Raw genomic sequence first — 18,382 nt, 5'->3', positions numbered from 1 at the left:
AACCATTCTAATTTAAAATTTATCTACTCCAACTTCAACTGGCCCTTAATGTTGCATCCACCAGCAGTTTCAGATCTTACTCTCTCTCCTTAAGCCTCTTATTATCAATCACAACTGAAGACCTTACTTCCAACTTAGGAAAGAAAAGCCATTCTGAATTTGCTCTGGCCAGGTCTTTTAACACAATTCCATCTTTATAGCTCACAAATCATCTTTCCTTTTTGTCTCAGAAAAAATGTACCTTCTCACAGAAAATAATTTCTCCATATGTTCAATGAACCCCACCTTTTTTCAATAGCTTCAATGTCTCCCTTCATTACGCTCTTCCCTTCTTTCTTCAAATGTGTCTTTCCTATCTTGAAAATACATCATCACTTTAAAAAGTTGAGACTAGAAAACAGGTAGTCTTCCTCCAAAGCCCTTGATTGTATCTGCCATTTTACAAAGCTGTATGTGAAATCTAAATGGAGATTCTTTATTCTTTCTTCCAGCTCTTTATTCATAAAGTATACCTTTATAGAGGCTTTAAAACACATGAAAGCAAACAGCTAAGAGATGGCCACACGCTCAGACTACAACATCCAGAAAGAGTCTGCCTGCACGTGGTGCTTTGCCTGCGAGGTGGCACCAGTGGGCCTTGCCTGCACCAGCTCACTCAGAAACACAACTGTGACAAGATGATCTGCCTCAAGGGTTATGCTCACCTGCACCCCTGTGCCGTAACTGCCACAAGAAGTACAGCCACAAAACATGCTGCGTTCCCAAAAGAAGGTCAAATAAGACACCTCCCCTGGCTCCTCCTTCTCCCACTGGGTGGCCTCCTGCCAAGCCCCATGGCCCATGTTTCCCTTTTATTGACTAGTGGGTATAGGGAGGGCCAGTGGGCGGAAAGTATATGTTTAAACATTGTCAAGAACCACATCTAGTGAACCTATCTCAGATCTCATTATCCAGCTCCACTTGACACTTTGTCATCTTACATAATCTCTTCTCAGGATTTTCTCCAGTAGTTCCCACCTTCCCCAGACTCCTCATCATTATTCCCAAGGCTTAGATCCTGGCCAGTTGCTTTTCACGTTCTCCTCTTTGACTTCCTATATAAGCACTAATGATTGCCAAAGGTGTTCCTTATCTGTCAGCAGCTACCATACTCATACTTCAATCTACCTAAACTCTATCCACTCATCTTCATAAAGCCTTTTCATATGTTTACACTGCTTAATCCCATTCAGTTATTAAATATATATTAATACAAGATCTGTAATATCGTATTCTAGATGTTGAAGATAAGACATTTCCCATTTTTAAGGAGCTCACTTTAGCAAGAGAAAAACACAGACATAAAAATAATAATTCTTCAATACTTCAAAGGATTTTTCAATTCTTTATAAATGCTACAATAAAGGAATATAAATCCTTTCATCTTCTAAAGAACCATGTACTACAAAACCAACATTTAATCATAGTGTACTGTTTTGCAGTCTTAACTTTCTAATTATTATTATTATTATTATTTTTTTTTTTTGAGACAGAGTCTCGCTCTGTCGCCCAGGCTGGAGTGCAGTGGCCGGATCTCAGCTCACTGCAAGCTCTGCCTCCCGGGTTTACGCCATTCTCCTGCCCCAGCCTCCCAAGTAGCTGGGACTACAGGCGCCCGCCACCTCGCCCGGCTAGTTTTTTGTATTTTTAGTAGAGACGGGGTTTCACCGTGTTAGCCAGGATGGTCTCGATCTCCTGACGTCGTGATCCGCCTGCCTCGGCCTCCCAAAGTGCTGGGATTACAGGCTTGAGCCACCGCACCCGGCCTTAACTTTCTAATTATAATGAAAGTTTCTAAAGAGCAAATCTTTGGTTAATTATAGAACATATTATTGCCACTTAAGGAATTATTCTTGATTATATAGCAGCATGTGGATTGAAAGACAAACATTCCTCTCAAGGATCTTTCTAAGACAATGCTGCATATAATCTATATACCTCCCAAGACAGTAAAATTTAAAGGTGAGATGTGAGTTTCTTACAGTTAATCATTCATTCATCAAATTAACATACATTACCAAGTGCCCACTTTGTTCCAGACACAATACTAAGACACTGGGAATACAGCACTGAACAAGAAAGACAAGGTGCCTGTTCTTATGCTGGCACATGCTCACATTCTACTGTGAGAGGACAGATAATAAACAAGCAAATTTCAGATAAGTGCATTGTAGAAACTAAAACAGGGTTATATGGTTAAGAATGACTGTGACAAGGGCAACACGGCTGTTACTTATTTATGAGACAAAGTCTTGCTCTGTTGCCGAGGCTGTGGCATGATGTTGGCTCACCGTAACCTCCGCCTCCCAGGTTCAAGTGATTCTCATGCCTCAGCCTCCCAAGTAGCTGGGATTAGAGGGATGCACCACCACGCCCAGGTAATTTTTGTATTTTTAGTAGAGATGGGGTTTTACCATTTTGGCCAGGCTGGTCTCAAACTCCTGACCTCAGGTGATCCACCCACCTCAACCTCCCAATGTGGGATTATAGGTATGGGATTATAGGTATGGATTATAGGCTGGGATTATAGGTATGAGCCACCACGCCTGGCCTATTTATTTATTTATTTATTTAATTTTCTTGAGACAAGGTCTCACTCTGTCACCCAGGCTGGAATACAGTGGTGTGATTATTGCTGCCTTGACCTCTTGGACTTAAGTGATCCTCCCTCCTCAGCCTCCTGAGTAGCTGGGACTATATAGGCATGCACCACCACGTCTGGCTAATTAAAAAAAAATTATTGGTACAGACAGGGTCTCACTATGTTGCCCAGGCTGGTCTTGAGCTCCTGGGCTTAAGCAATCCTCCTGCCTCATCCTCACAAAGTGCTGGGATTACAGGCATGAGCCTCCGTGCCTGGTCAACATGGCTGTAATTTAGGTTGGGTGGTCAATGAAAATCTCACTGAGAAGATGCTGTTCGAACAGATACCTGAAGAACCACAAGCAAGAAATGATTATGTGAACATCTGAGGGCTGTTCAACATTGCTTCAAGAGGAGAAAAATCCACGTGCAAAGGCCTGAAGGTGGGAATGAGCTTGGCGCATTAGAGAAACAGAAAGTAGGCCAGCATGGCCAGATCTTGGTATGTGAGGAGGAAGAGAGTGGCAGGAGAAGACAAGAGCCAGATATACAGGGCCTTAAGAACCTATATATGGCAACTATATGCAAGACTATCTTGCAGTCATGAGACGCTCCAGCCTTAGGATAAAGCTGACACTTCCAGCAGAGGTAAGAAATGTAAAGAACTGGAATCATGATGGTATCACTGAACTGATGATATTACTGTGATAAAAACCTATTTTTCCGGGGGTTGATCTGTTCGGAGCCCCCTCCAGCTTTATACCAGGGAGCTGTTTTCTTCTTTCTTTCCTCTTTCTTGCCTATTAAACTTTCTGCTCCTTAAAACCAAAAATAACAAATAATAAATAATAAAAATCCTATCTTTCTTCCAATTTTGAAATAGTAAATTTCCTTCCTTTAATAAAGCCAGCTGGAGGAAGAATTTTCTATTTATTGTAACCAAAAACACCTTCATATACCAAGTAAACATACTGAAAATATAGATTCAAATGAGTGAGCTATACCAGTTATTTTTAAAAGCTAGTATGTTTAGATAAGTTGTTTTTAGAGTGTTTTTCCCCAAACAACAGATTCTTTTATTATTTTTTTTAATGACATCATAGTCATTTGTCAAATGGCAAAATACAAAAGTGGCGCCAAGCAGGGGTGGAAGGCCCAGAGTTTCACCCATTTAGTTTGCCCTCTCTGTACTCCAAAGTCTGCACACACTGCCCACCCCAATCTACACGGAAACCCATTAGCACCTCTTCAGGACCCTCCAGCTCTGTTTAGAACACAGGGTGAAAAACTATTTCTTTAAAATAGGTTCCAAACTTAGGAAGTTGCCATTATAAAAACACACGTCTTTCTCTTGCAGATCTGGCCTTTCACAATTTATTCAGTATTGACTATGCCCCTGACATACTGCTAAGAACTTGACATACCTCCTCTCTTAGTCATTCAATAAATAGAGAACCCTTGTAAAAACCTATTTAAAGTATCTTTTTGTTCTCTGGAGTTCTTGTATGAGGCTAAACTGCATTATAAACTTGTATTATTCCTACTATGAGAAAAAACACTTTTAAGTCATTATTACCCAAATGAGTTATGGTCATAGTATTAAGATGGACATACCACACAAAGGATGCTGGACCACAACAACACATCAAGCTTTTTTTTTTTTTTGAGAAGAAGTCTTGCTCTATCACCCAGGATGGAGTGCAGCAGTGTGATCTTGGCTCACTGCAACCTTTGCCTCCTGGATTCAAGCAATTCTCATGCTTCAGCCTCCCAAGCAGCTGGGATTACAGGCACAAGCCACCGTGTGCGGCTGATTTTTGTTATTTTTAGTAGAGATGGGGTTTTGCCATGTCAGCCAGGCTGGTCTCGAACTCCTGGACTCAAGTGATCTGACTGCCTTGGCATCCCAAAGTGCTGGGATTAAGGTGTGAGCCACTGCGCCTGGCTACATCAAGCTATTTCTATAAATTCAAATCATCAGGCCAGTGCAGTGGCTCACGCCTATAATACCAGCATGTTGGGAGGCTGAGGCAGAAGAATTGCTTGAGCCTGGGAGGTAGAGGTTACAGCTGGCTGAAATCAAGCCACTATTGTCCAGCCTGGATGAGGGTGACAGAGTGAGACCTATTCTCAAAAAAACCAAACAAACAAACAAAAATCACCTCATCAGACAACATATTTTTCTAATTACATCAATTTCCAAACATCCTTTAAAAATGTACACAACTTTGGAAGTTTTTAAAACCTAAAGACATTTGTTTATAGGGCAATTTTTGAAATAAAATGCTACATAGTATGATGGCAAATTATAAATTTTTGGCCAGGCACAGTGGCTCACACCTGTAATCCCAACACCTTGGGAGGCTGAGGTGGTGGATCACTTGAAGTCAGCAGTTTGAGACCAGCCTGGACAACATGGTGAAACCCCATCGTTACTACAAAAACAAAAAAATTAGCTGGGTGTGGTGACATGTGCCTGTAGTCCCAGCTTCAGGAAGCTGAGGCAGGAGAATCGCTTGAACCCAGGAGGCAAAGGTTGCAGTGAGCCGAGATCCCACCACTGCACATTAGCCCGGGAGACTCCGTCTCAAAAAAAAAAAAAAAGAAAGAGAACTTGGGCTCTAGAATAAAGCCTTGGTTCAAAGCCTGGCTCTGCCACTTTTTACTCAGTGACCTTTCTGTGTTTCTGTTTTTCTAATCTGCAAAATGGGTATAATAACAGAACTTGCCTTCTTAGAGTTATTCTGAGGATTAAATGACTTAATACTTATAAAGTACTCAGAACTGAGCCTATCATACAGCTATTATTCAATAAGTACTATTTTTTCCATTGTATAAAATTCTTCTTCACAAAAGTGACTTTAAATATATGTATATTCACACAATTAGCATACCTGAGATGTTGCAAGAGCAAGAATCTGTCTCAAACAAACAAAAAAGGATAAATTTTCCTGACAAGGAATCAAAGACCATTTTCCTCAAATGAAAAGCACTTACTTTATATCAACAAATCTATCTACTAATATGCACAATTTATTTTATATACTATTAAGAAAAAGAATGATACTAAATGAATCATGATATGCCACCAATTTTAAGACAAATCCCAAATTCAGAGGTGACAAAATATGAGAAAAAGTCTTTCATAAAATTGATTAAACAGATAAGTGAGAAACTTAGTGAAGAGGGAAGTAGAAAAAGAGTGTAAAAGATTACTCTCCTAATCCTTGGGAAATGTGAGTGGAATACTTCTGTCCACTGTTCAAAATCAAACTCATATTCTACAAGGTAAAAACTGTTCTACTTACCCTTCAGCATCAGGGTCTAAAATGACAGCCAGCTCTGTTAACACAAGTCCTGCCAAATAATGCTGTTGGCGGAAAGGCACGGACAATTCAAACATATTTGCAATCTTTTGGTCTTGTACATTCGTAGAAAATCCAGAACTCTGTTGGAGAGTGAGGTAGAACAAGACTATAACAGCAGTGCAACAAAACATCCTACAGACAGAGCAATATAAGAAATGAAATACTTTTTCCTAGGGTAGTTTATTTTATATTACTAACACTAAAGAAAGCAACTTTTCAGACTTTTGGGACAGGAAACTATAATGAGATTGCTTTATTAATTTAATTACTTTATTAAAGAAATTAACCATTGAAAATTTAATTATTTTACATTTCTTTTTTCATATATACTTTCATTTTCCCCTTTATTCTCTTAGCCACTTTTCAGTATCACACTCTGACAAAAAAAAGAAGCAACTAAATCCAAATGACATAGATGCACTTACCCCAAAGTTTAAGAGAAATATTCATAGTTAAGGCTACTGGTTTCCAGAGAAATTCAAAACACCAGTACAACTGTTTTTCACAGAATATACTACTATCTCTGGAAAATTACCATCATTTTGTTGTCTACTGAGTTTTTTTTTAACGTCTTAATACTGCAAAATATTATAGCATTCTCCAAGATACAGTCCATATTGAGGACTCACGTGGGGTTTCTTAGAGCAACAACAGATTTCATATTTCTCCATGGCGAAAATCATCTCCTAATGAGAATATAAAACTCTTCCTAGCCTTTCAAAAAAGAGTGATGTCTCTGTTATCTAATAGAATCTGAAAATTATGTAGCTAGCTGAGAAAGTGGGCAACAAGATAACAGAAGAAATTCTATGAGCATTTCCTGGCTCAATGAGATGTTCAGTAAGAAGTTAGATATAAACAAATATGTTTCCTTAAGGGTGTTAGCAATCATATTTATGATTCATCTGTCTGTGTAGCTACATCTTTGGCAGGGGATAGGGAAAGAGAGAAAAAGGGCAGCCTCATCCACTAGATTAAGGGCATGCTAGCCAGACTGAACAGTCTGTGGAAAAATAGGCTGATCCAGAAGATTTTTTTTACAAAGATAAAATGAAAAGTTGTAGGCACCCTTTGATGTTTTCTAGTCTTTCTAGCTGAAGTGTAAATTTTGTTTTTTAAATCAAGCATATGAGATATCACCTACATAATCCTATTCAGGAATTAAATATATTGAAAACAAAATTAAGAAGTACTAAGATTAACTTTCACTTTAGAAATTAAGAGCTTAAAGAAAGCAGCCTCCTTGCCTCAGGAACAATACAGTAGAAAGAGTGTTTCACTGGTGAAAGGGAAATACAGGCTTCTCTGATACTAAAACCACAAAATCTCTTAATCTCAATTTATAAAAGAGGACATACATCTTATCTACTACAATAACACTTTTTCATCTATAGAGACCCTACTAGCTATTGAAGTCAAGTACCACCCACTGAAAAACCCATCAATTTTCATCCAGTTTCCTTTGGGGCTTCTGGATACAAGAGAGTTAAGCAGGGCTTTGTCATGCCTCCACTGCAGTTTGACTTCTCTGTTCAATTATGCTTCATCCCCCACTTCCTTTCACAAGTATTGATCTCTAAAAACATCTTGCATTTGAGACTCATTCTTCGTGTCTGTTTCAGAGAACCCAATTTGTGAAAACATCTAAATTAGTGAGTTTATTTAGGCGAATTCACTCACATGTGCATTAAGCCTATGAAAGGAATACAAAACAGTGGTTAAGAACTTGGGCTCAGCCAGGAGCGGTGGCTCACACCTGTAATCCCAGTACTCTGGGAGGCTGAGGCTGGCGGATCACGGGGTCAAGAGATTGAGATCATCCTGCACAACCAACATGGTGAAACTCCATCTCTACTAAAAACACAAAAATTAGCTGGGCATAGTGGCACACGCCTGTAGTCCCAGCTTCTTGGGAGGCTGAGGTAGGAGAATCACTTGAACCCAGGAGGCAAAGGTTGCAGTGAGCTGAGATCACGCCATTGCATACTAGCCCGGGAGACTCCATCTCAAAAAAAAAAAAAAAGAGAGAGAACTTGGGCTCTAGAATAAAGCCTTGGTTCAAAGCCTGGCTCTGCCACTTTTTACTCAGTGACCTTTCTGTGTTTCTGTTTTTCTAATCTGCAAAATAGGTACAATAACAGAACTTGCCTTCTTAGAGTTATTCTGAGGATTAAATGACTTAATACTTATAAAGTACTCAGAACTGAGCCTATCATACAGCTATTATTCAGTGTTACTTTTTTCATTGTTTAAAATTCTTCTTCACTGAAGTGACTTTAAATACATGTATATTCACACAATTTGCATACCTGAGATGTTGCGGAAGAAACAGAAGGTGATGGAGATGCAGGTGGAGTAAGTAAGCTGCAGGGTAAGTTTAATGTAACATAGTGCTCATGACTGCAGATGATTCGCAGAAAATCCAGCCTCAAGGACACCAGAATGCTTGGATTCGGTAATGAGTAAAGCTTTGAAGACACCTTGTAAGCAAAGCATAAGTAAGAGAACACCAATTGAATCTATTATTTCTTTAATACTAATACCAGAATGGCGAATTAGAATTAAAGAGGTAGTACTTGGTATCCAGTTTGGATTTTGTGGCTTAAGTAACAGTATCACCTTTTTCCAGAGTTACTGCTAAAATTAAAAATTTAAAACTATAAGGTTTACTATATAAACACATTTGACCAACCTAAAAGCCACATTCTTGTGTTTCCAATATAGCACCAATATTTCTACTTCTCATAAAACAGGGAAAACACATACCACCAAAATAACTTCATATTACTTCCTTCTTTTTTTTTTTTTTTTTTTTTTTTGAGACGGAGTATTGCTCTGTCGCCCAGGCTGGAGTGCAGTGGCGCAATCTCGGCTCATTGCAAGCTCCGCCTCCTGGGTTCACGCCATTCTCCTGCCTCAGCCTACCGTGTAGCTGGGACTACAGGCGCCCGCCACCGCACCTGGCTAGTTTTTTGTATTTTTAGTAGAGACGGGGTTTCACCGTGTTAGCCAGGATGGTCTCGATCTCCTGACCTCGTGATCCACCCCTCTCGGCCTCCCAAAGTGCTGGGATTACAGGCATGAGCCACCGCGCCTGGCCCTTTATTACTTCCTTCTTAAAAGAAATTATCAATTCTTTTTATAGCAATTTGTGCTTACCTATATTTATAATTTGTCTGTTTTCTCAGCGACATCATAAGCTACTTGAGGAGAAATACTATAAACTGATTTGATAGCTTTAGTATCCCTACAGCTTAGCTCTATGTTTGACAAATATAGGAGGTCAATGCTTAAAGAAAAAAGACAGGATAAGTTCTGGTAGCAATAGTACATAAAATTTTGGGGGAAAGGTAAAAATGATACATATCGTGTTGAAGTACTTTCATGTGGGTGAGTGCCCATGCACAGTTTTTACTTTTCTGTTAGAAGAACTAAAAAAGGCCGGGCACGGTGGCTCACGCCTGTAATCCCAGCACTTTGGGAGGCCAAGACGGGTGGATCACGAGGTCAGGAGATAGAGACCATCCTGGCTAACACGGTGAAATCCTGTCTCTACTAAAAAATACAAAAAACTAGCCGGGCGAGGTGGCGGGTGCCTGTAGTCCCAGCTACTCGGGAGGTTGAGTCAGGAGAATGGCGTAAACCCAGGAGGCGGAGCTTGCAGTGAACTGAGATCCGGCCACTTCACTCCAGCCTGGGCGACAGAGCGAGACTCCATCTCAAAAAAAAAAAAAAAAAAAAAAAAAAAGAAGAGATAAACAATAAAGGCATCCAATAGAATATTCAAAATTCTAAATATTAGACTGCCAAATAGAATTCTGGACGATTAGTTCCCCAAAACTAATCTGTAGACCAGTTGTGAGGTGCTTCACAAGCACTGTGTGCTCCTCACCCCACCACCATGAAAAGTTTGAACTTCTCAATAATTCTGGGAAGGGACTCAGAAATATGTGTATGTTTAAAGCTCCTTTAAAAGGTAATTCTAAAAGGCTTATATAGTTTACTACCAAAGTGGCCTAGCAGAACCAATAATTAATGTTTTCTAGAAGGCAGACTTCACTAATCAGTTGATAAAAATTTTAAAACAAAATCAGCTATGTGTGGAAAAGTTCCAGGATGCTTTTAATTTAGTAAAGTCAAGATAATTAACAACATTTGGCAAATGCATAAACATCTGTCCATAATTCCAAACTCTACAACATCCAGGGCTGGATTAGGAGGAATACCCAGCAAAATGCAGCTGCTTTAAAAATCACTCAAGATACAAAAGTCCAGTCGGTATAAATGCTCCACTTGCACGACATCTTGAGACTGCTTTACATTACTACTGACTTGATGGTATGATCCAGAATGGGATTAAAGAGTCACGAGTAGGCCAGTATAACTCAAGGAAATACTGGCTGTACTGATAACAGCTTGCCACAGTCCTTGTGTCCTGATAAAACAAGTGTAATTTATTTTTGCCTTGCTAGTAAATACATGTTACTTTAGGCTACTTTTTGTTTCAACATCAGTATATAAATGTGCTCTTAAGGTCTCTTAGCTCTAACTCTGAAAAGAACATAGTATTTAAATTATTTGATTACTAATTATTCCTAACTACGGATTACCTGTTTATAGCAGGACTTTATAAGGCTAAAAACAAATCCTCTGTCCATAACAGACAACAGATCATTGAGAAAGAATGCAAGGCTTGTATTGAGTCTCTCAACCATTTCTGTGTCCTGTGAAACAGAATATAAAACAAAAACAAATTAAAGTATGATAGTTTAATCTGAGCTTGAAAGAGAGATAAGTGGGGAAAAAGTTATTACCTTCTGAAATCGTGAAACTATATCACTAGCAATCGTGCTGACAAGAGCTGCAATGTCATCCATGAAACGTTCTGGAAAACGACTTTTCCTTGGAGCATCAAGTTTATCATTAAAGTATAAATGGTGCACCATGCTCTTTACCTGAAAAAAAGATAGAAATTATGAGTTTAATTTCCTATGAATATAATTAACAATTACAACAACTCTAAACACCTGGACTCTCTCTAAAATATGTCATGTAATTTAATAGATGACTGAAATATTTTTAGCTTCTCAAATATTTTTTAAAATTCCCGATGATGTTTTGTATTTGCTAAGAAAACAAACAAAACACTATATTACCTTCAGAAAATTATGCTGGCTAACAATAGGACAAAAAATTCTGTGTATGTCAACAAAAAAAATTTCAACCTTTAAATTTTTTTTTTAAGGAAACAGGGTCTCACTCTGTCACACAGGCTGGAGTACAGTGGCATGATCATAGCTCACTGCAGCCTCCAACTCCTGGGCTCAAGTGATTCGCCTGCCTCAGCCTCCTGAGTAGCTAGGACTATAGATGCACACTACTACACCCAGCTAATTTTAAAATTTGGTCTCAAATTCCTGGCCTCAAGTGATCCTTCTGCCTCGGCCTCTCAAAATATTTGGATTACAGGCATATAATCTATCACATGCAGCCAAAAAAAATTTAATTAAATTTTTCCAAGACTCAATAATTTTGCCATTCCAAAGCTCCCAAACTGTAAGCTTTGAAAGGTTAGAAACTCAGTCTTCACTATAGTGTCCTCAGTAGCTAATACACAGATGACAGCATATAGTGGGAATACAATAAATATGAGGACTATATTGTACTGTATTTGTACTGAATATTGTACAGATTCTTTATTATAACACTGTGGTAATGGTAATAAAGAATAAACTTTAAATTCAGGGAAATTGAAGCTAAAGTCCTATACTTAAAATAGAGCACAGCCAAGTTTTAAATTGCAGTCTTTGACTATTTTGTATTTTAGAAATCTGAAAATAAATGTAAGACAATTAAAAAACAGTCAAAAATTACAATTTTTACCTTACAAGAGAAGCAGAGAAGCACATGAATTACAAATTTAAGGTTTATTTTCTAGGAAAAAAATGAGTTGTCACTTACATGTAGCCCCTGATTTATTTTTTCTGTAGATTATTAAATCTCTAGAATAAAATGTTCTCTTACCCATAACATAGGCAACATTCAATGTTGAGTACCACCCTATGACATACTCTGGAAGATCCTTTTCTCTTTTTTGTTGTTTTATTTTTTTTTCTTTTACATACTTCTTTTTTGGAAGAAAAAGTTTCAGTGATTTCAGCTTTCTAGAGGCTGAAGAGGAAGGTGAAGAAGATGGTCCCAAATGCTGAAATGTCTGAGTTTTAATTACAGTCCTACTACCTACAAGCTGTGCACACTAAGACAAGTTACTTAACCTCTCTGTGCTTAGTAACACCTAGGCCACAGGGCAGTACTAGCATATTGTGCCGACTTGATAAATGTTTGTTGCCTTTGTTTACATATGTGTATGTTTACATATACAAGTTTATATGTACAGGTGACCCTTGAACAGCATGGGTTTGAACTGCATGGGTCCACTTATATGTGGGTTTTCTCCCATTTCTGTCATTCCTGAGACAGCAAAACCAACCCCTCCTCTTCAGTCTACTCAATGTGGAGACAATGAGGATGGAGACATTTATGATGATCTACTTCCAATTAATGAATAGCAAATATATTTTATCTTCCTTATAATTTTCTTAATAACATTTCTTTTCACTAGCTTATTCTAAGAACACAATATATAATACGAATAACATACAAAATATGATTATGTTATCAGTAAAGTATTTGGTCAACAGTAACTATTTGGTCAACTTAACTATTAGTAGTTAAGTTTTAGGTGAGCCAGAAGTTATATGCAGATTTTGACAGTGTGGGGGAGTTGGTTCCCCTAAATCCCATGTTGTTCAGGAGTCAACTGTTCATATATATTTATTAATTAAAATATTAATTCACTCATTTTAAAAGTATCATTTATTTGATTAAGCAAAAAAATACTTAAACAAATTTAAAGAGACAGGATCTTGCTCTGTCATTCATGCGGAGTGCCATGGTGATCATAGCTGACGGCAGCCTTGAATTTCTGGGCTCAAGCAAGCCTCCCTCCTCAGCCCTCCAAGTAGATGGAACTACAGGTGTGTGCCACCAGGTTTAGCTAATTAAAAAAAAAATTTGTTTTGGTAGATACGGGTTCCCGCTATGTTGCCCAGGCTAGTCTCAAACTCCTGATCTCAAGTGATCCTCCTGCCTCGGCTTTCTAAAGTGCTGGGATTACAGGTGTGAGCCACTGCACCCAGCCAGTACTGTTGTTTTTTTATTTATTGTAACTGGCAATTCCCTAAGAGTTTATTAGCCATAATAATAGCAGTGGGTATCTATAAAGCTCTTTGTATCTCTGGTATAAAATCTACAATACTGTCATTTATAGACTTCATGTATAATGACTAGCAAAGAATGTATCACAAGTTTCCTTTGAAAATATAGCTAGCTTATGCAACCATCCCTGAGAAAATAAGGGTTAAAATGAGTGTCACTCTTCATAATTCCACCTAAACTGTGTTGAGTGTCCACAGTGTTTATTGAGAGATGTAACACATGTACTTTTGCCTTGGAGACACATGTAAAAGAGTAAGATGTACAATAGAAAAATACTTTTAAGATAACAAATGAGCTAGCATAAAATTGTTCACTAAGAGAAAAAATATTAAAGAACATGCTCAGTTTTTGCTCACCATTAACTCAAAAAAGAACCAGGCTTGTTGCAAAGCTGATTCCCGAACGCTGCCACTGCAAACAACCCACTGCAAAGCCAGCTCCTCATGAAAAAGCTATCCAGAAGTAAATCCAAAGTTATTATCAAAGTCAAGTCTGCTGATAACATAAACCAAATAATAATGCAAATACAAATGAAGATATAATGAGAATAAGCAAAATAAGGCACGTGAACCATTCAATGATGCACTGAAGACACCCATTAACGAAACGGCTATTTAAGCATGTAAGACAGTGGTATGTGGAACAGCTGAAAAAATTACATGTTATCTTGCAGTAAAATGTAATTTTAAAACGACAGGTAGAAGATAGCCTCCTAAATTGTACCTGCAAACAGAAACTAGACTAAAAACTTACAGCACAGTAATATCTTGTTTGTATCTTAAGTACATTTTTAAACATACGCAAATACACGCATGAACTTTGCTGGTACAATTTAGGAAATACGTTTTAAAATTTAAACTTTGCTATGAGCCATTAATTTTCGAGTTTTCAGGTAAGGTCTTTTTTAAAAAAAATAGCAGAAGATTTCTGCCTTATAATGGATATGCATACAAAGCATTTGCAAAGTAGTGTATATTAATATGAAAAAGGACTAACAAAACTGTGCATAAGGGAAGCAAATCAACATATCTTACTAAGAGTGACAATTTTTCTAACTCATCTTCCTTTCCCTGGAGATTTAAAACACAAAACAGAAGCAGTTACAGAAATATAATTAAGAGTTGATACATTTTTTTGGTACTAAAATTTGATGATCAAATTTGAATTCACTAAATTCTAAAAATAGTCAATCCCAAAGATATAAACATTATCATAATGTAAGAGAGTATATACTGACAAGGTATGCCCAAAAAGGCATCAGACAAGCAATGCTTACTCAGATATATTTTTCAGCACAATGCAATTACTGTATCTCATACTGGTTATGTAAAGAAATCTTACATCTATTTAATTGGTGAAATTATTTTCCCCCTTATGAATTGTCTTCATATGAATCTACCTTTTTAGTTGGTAAGCGTCCCGTTAATGTTTGTAAGAAACTTGACGTCTCTGTGTGCGAAGACATACGATTACAACTTCGATCCACAGCCTATGGAGTGAAGATGAATGAATGACGAGATAACATTAATGTTTGCAGTGGATGACTTTGCAGCTGACGGATTATGTACAAGTTTAAAACAGAGTTTTATTATGGTTTCAAAAACCATCTATTTTATTGCTCATCTCATTTTCACCATTTTAAGCTGCTTTAATGACAATGCATAAGTAGTATCAAAATGGCTTCTACATATTTTTGGTCTTTAAAAAAAGATGAGTATTTCAGTGATTATAAAATATTCAGTGTTGCAAAGAATGAAACTTTTATCTGTGTGATCTATATACATGCACATATCTAGTAAAAATATATAAAAAGTAAAAACATACTTCTCAACTGGTCTCAGAACAAATAAGAAATCAGTAACTTTACATTAAATAAACAAAGGAAAAAGTTTAGAATAATTTCTTTCACTTTTTCGTTATTATCAAAAACTACTATTCAGGTTTGTCATATACTAAATCAAATATAAATCATTTACTATATTAGAAACGAATTAAAAATTTTCTTTAAGAACAAGATTTCCCTCCAAAGCCAACACAGATGAGAAGTATATTTTGAGATATCATGCAGTATTAGCTATCAAGCAACTAGTCTTAAGTAAGCAAAACCTAATTCAGCTAAGGTACAACAAATTTCATACTTTGCAACACAGTACAAATTAAAATGGATTTTTGCTTCTGGTATTGAGTCTTACAGCATGGTGATCATATACTGTTCACATTTAATTTCAATTTATTGCCAGTCTTTCTATTCGGTGATTACGAAGAAAATAACAAGATAGTAAATGTTAAATGAAAATGATACAATAGTTACACTTTAAACCAAAAGCAAATAGAAAACTGTTAGGTTTTTTTCCTCCACATAAAAATTTAAAAATTGCTATTAAAGATGTGCTACTCCTAAAGAAGAAACTGTTATAAAAGCCATCAATTGCATAAGCAGCAGGCACTGAAATATTGATAGGGTATGTAAAGAAGAAAGAAGGCAGAGATAGGAAATAGGAAAGAAGCACATTACTGGTGCAATTGGTGGTATTCATGCATAGTAGTTGGAAAATGTGCTAAGTAAACAAAAATACACACTTTTTAATGATTAAAAAAAGCAAGCCACTGAAATCATAGTATATACTAAAAAGTAATGTTCTAACGGGAAACATCAGCAGCCAATAAAGAAACCTCTAATATAAACACCACCTGTGTTGATTCTGCACTTGGACTGGGGTTGGATCCCCATGGGGCAGCTTTTGGACCACCAGTGTTAACCCAGGAATTGGAGCGATCTAAACCCTAAGCATATAATAGAAAGCAGTTTGAAAGGAAAGAAATATTACATGTTGCATGCTATAAATTATTCTTAAAGAAATTCAGATCTTCTAATGCAAACATGTTTTTAATTAGTACTGTTAAAGCAACCAAAATTTGTAGGAACCTATAGCGTATTAGTTCACCAAAATTATCTTATTATATAACACAATTTTTAAAAAATCACCAAGACCAATAAGTATAGTATTTAAAGGTAATTTTTCTTTATGTAAAGAAATACTCTTGAAGTACCAATAACTAATGTTTCCACAGTACCACACCCCAAACTTTCTTTAAAGATAGTACAAGTTAGCAACAGATAATTTCCTCTGTATCTAACTGAGGTTTAAAGGAAAAATTGGAAGAAAAACACCCCATTCTTTGCTTGAAACTTTAATTTCATTCCATCTAACATCAACTGAAAACTACTATGCAGTGATACTCCATAATTCTATTTGACCTTGCCATCACCTTCACTCTCTTTTAGGTACAGACAGGAGAAATTAAGTAAAAACTTAAGAAAAAAATGATACCTAATATTTACTCCTTCCTAATAATGGATTTGGGGCTGCACTTGTAATTAAACACACTGGTCTACTATTTATTAATAAATATTACAAGGAAAAACATTATGCTGGGGCTGTCTATAGGAATTATATCTTCATCATCTTTATGAATTTAAAATTTCTTTAAGACGCTACTAAAGTATATGTCCAGAAGTGAATTTATGTTTATCTTTGTCTGAAAGGGGTAACTGTGATTTCAGGTGAAGGAAACAGAGGCTTTTCTTCTATTTCCTAAAACTGACTGATCGTGAGAATCACTTGAGAAGCTTTATGAAATTCAGATCCTGAGCTCTATCTCCATAAATCCGATTCAGCAATTTGGACCGGGGACTTGAGAATCTAATAACTGGAACTGGAGCAAGTTGTAAAAGATTTTAAAGAATTATTAGGGTAAGAATAGCAAAGACAATCGAAGGCAAGCTGACGTAAATACATCAGGGCATGAGTACGGACCCAAACCAGAAACCACCAAAGGAAAGACAGGTAAAAGTGAAGAGTTGGGAACAACTGTAATCAACTCTGTCTAGACATTAGTGCCATTTGGGAAGCTTAATTAACAACAACAGTAACATAACAAATGTGCAGCACCCTACCTTAAAACAATTAAATCAGAATTGCTGTGAGTGTGCCCCAGACATCAGTATTTTTTAAATACTTCAAGAGAAGTTTTCAAAAAGAAAAGAAAGAAAAACTGCAACCCTCAAGGGCTTAGGTTTTAGGAGAATATTTGCTCCACCTTTTTTCATTTTTTCCCAAATATACAGAGAAGCTGAAATGATGGTACAATAATCACCCATTTCTCATCATTTTTGACAGTGATTGTCTAATATGGGAGTTAAGGTTCCAATCCAGGCTCTCCTGCTTACTAGCTGTAAAATCTAAGATAAATTACTTAATTTCTTTTTCAGTTTCTTATCTATAAAATAAAAATGATGAGAGCATCTCCCTTCATATGGTAAGAATCAAATTAAATAATGGAAGTAAATTACTAAGTTCAATGTCTTGAATATAGTAAACTCTCAAAAACAGTTTTATAAAAATTTTCCATACATATTTCTCTTAAAATGCTTTCTATCAAAGTAAATTAGACAATATCAAAATACTAGTAAAATTATGCCATCAGATTTGTTTAAAATATCCACCTTCTCAGAATCCCATTATAATATTTCAAATAAAAGCAAACCAAAAGACTTATGTTTTTCAGAGAAGTTAAAACAGTTTTCATTAGTCTCCAAAATTATGTCCAAGTCCAAAATTATGTCTCTTTTGTATAAAAGTGTAAAGTTCTTCCTACCAGATTCAATTTTTATAGTCACTACTCATGTTACAGAAATAACAAAACATGAGCATTTGATTTTTGCAAAATTATAACTGTCCTCTTTTCTCTCATAAATTTCCACAAAAAGAATAAAGACTTTGCTGTGCTCTTAAATTCACTTAACTTACTGTTTAATAATTTCCTTTAAAACTACAATATATGATAATTGCTAATATGAGAATAAAAAAATCTCTGTGCTATGAATTATATTTATATACACAATACTGATGTTCCGAACAGTTATAATTATACCAGTCAAAGCTAACTATTTAAAGAAAACTTGTGTTCAGTTATTTGGCAAAGCAAGTAAATCCCATAATTCAGGTGTTATAAAGCTACGAATTATATCAAACAGCCCATATTTAAGCAAATTTATCACTTATATTTAATCTAATAACTTTATGTTTACTGATTTCCAACAAACATGGAAC

At 36.4% G+C, this 18,382-nt stretch overlaps 1 protein-coding gene across 13 annotated transcripts in view; it reads right to left on the bottom strand.

Moving 5' to 3' along the window:
* Positions 1 to 18,382, bottom strand: part of DOCK7 (dedicator of cytokinesis 7) — a 227,342-nt gene that overhangs the window by 77,028 nt on the left and 131,932 nt on the right. For 7 of the 13 annotated variants that reach the window (XR_013401315.1, XR_013401316.1, XM_015141146.3 and 4 more), the window contains exons 23-28: positions 14,668 to 14,757; positions 13,625 to 13,720; positions 10,805 to 10,945; positions 10,601 to 10,714; positions 8,300 to 8,470; positions 5,931 to 6,070 (exon numbers count right to left, since the gene is read on the bottom strand). Coding sequence is in view for 11 of the 13 variants with exons in the window: in XM_015141146.3 (XP_014996632.3) it covers positions 5,931 to 6,070; positions 8,300 to 8,470; positions 10,601 to 10,714; positions 10,805 to 10,945; positions 13,625 to 13,720; positions 14,668 to 14,757 (752 nt within the window). In the remaining 2 variants the exon portion in view is untranslated. Of the gene's footprint in view, positions 1 to 5,930; positions 6,071 to 8,299; positions 8,471 to 10,600; positions 10,715 to 10,804; positions 10,946 to 13,624; positions 13,721 to 14,302; positions 14,339 to 14,667; positions 14,758 to 15,959; positions 16,053 to 18,382 lie in introns of all 13 variants that reach the window. The other 6 variants (XM_015141116.3, XM_077954836.1, XM_015141122.3 and 3 more) reach the window with 2 other exon arrangements.

This window comes from Macaca mulatta, chromosome 1 (genome assembly GCF_049350105.2).
Source record: "Macaca mulatta isolate MMU2019108-1 chromosome 1, T2T-MMU8v2.0, whole genome shotgun sequence".
Classification (NCBI taxonomy): domain Eukaryota; kingdom Metazoa; phylum Chordata; class Mammalia; order Primates; family Cercopithecidae; genus Macaca; species Macaca mulatta.
Note: the sequence above shows the minus strand (reverse complement) of the source record. Positions and strands in the feature narration are given on the sequence as shown.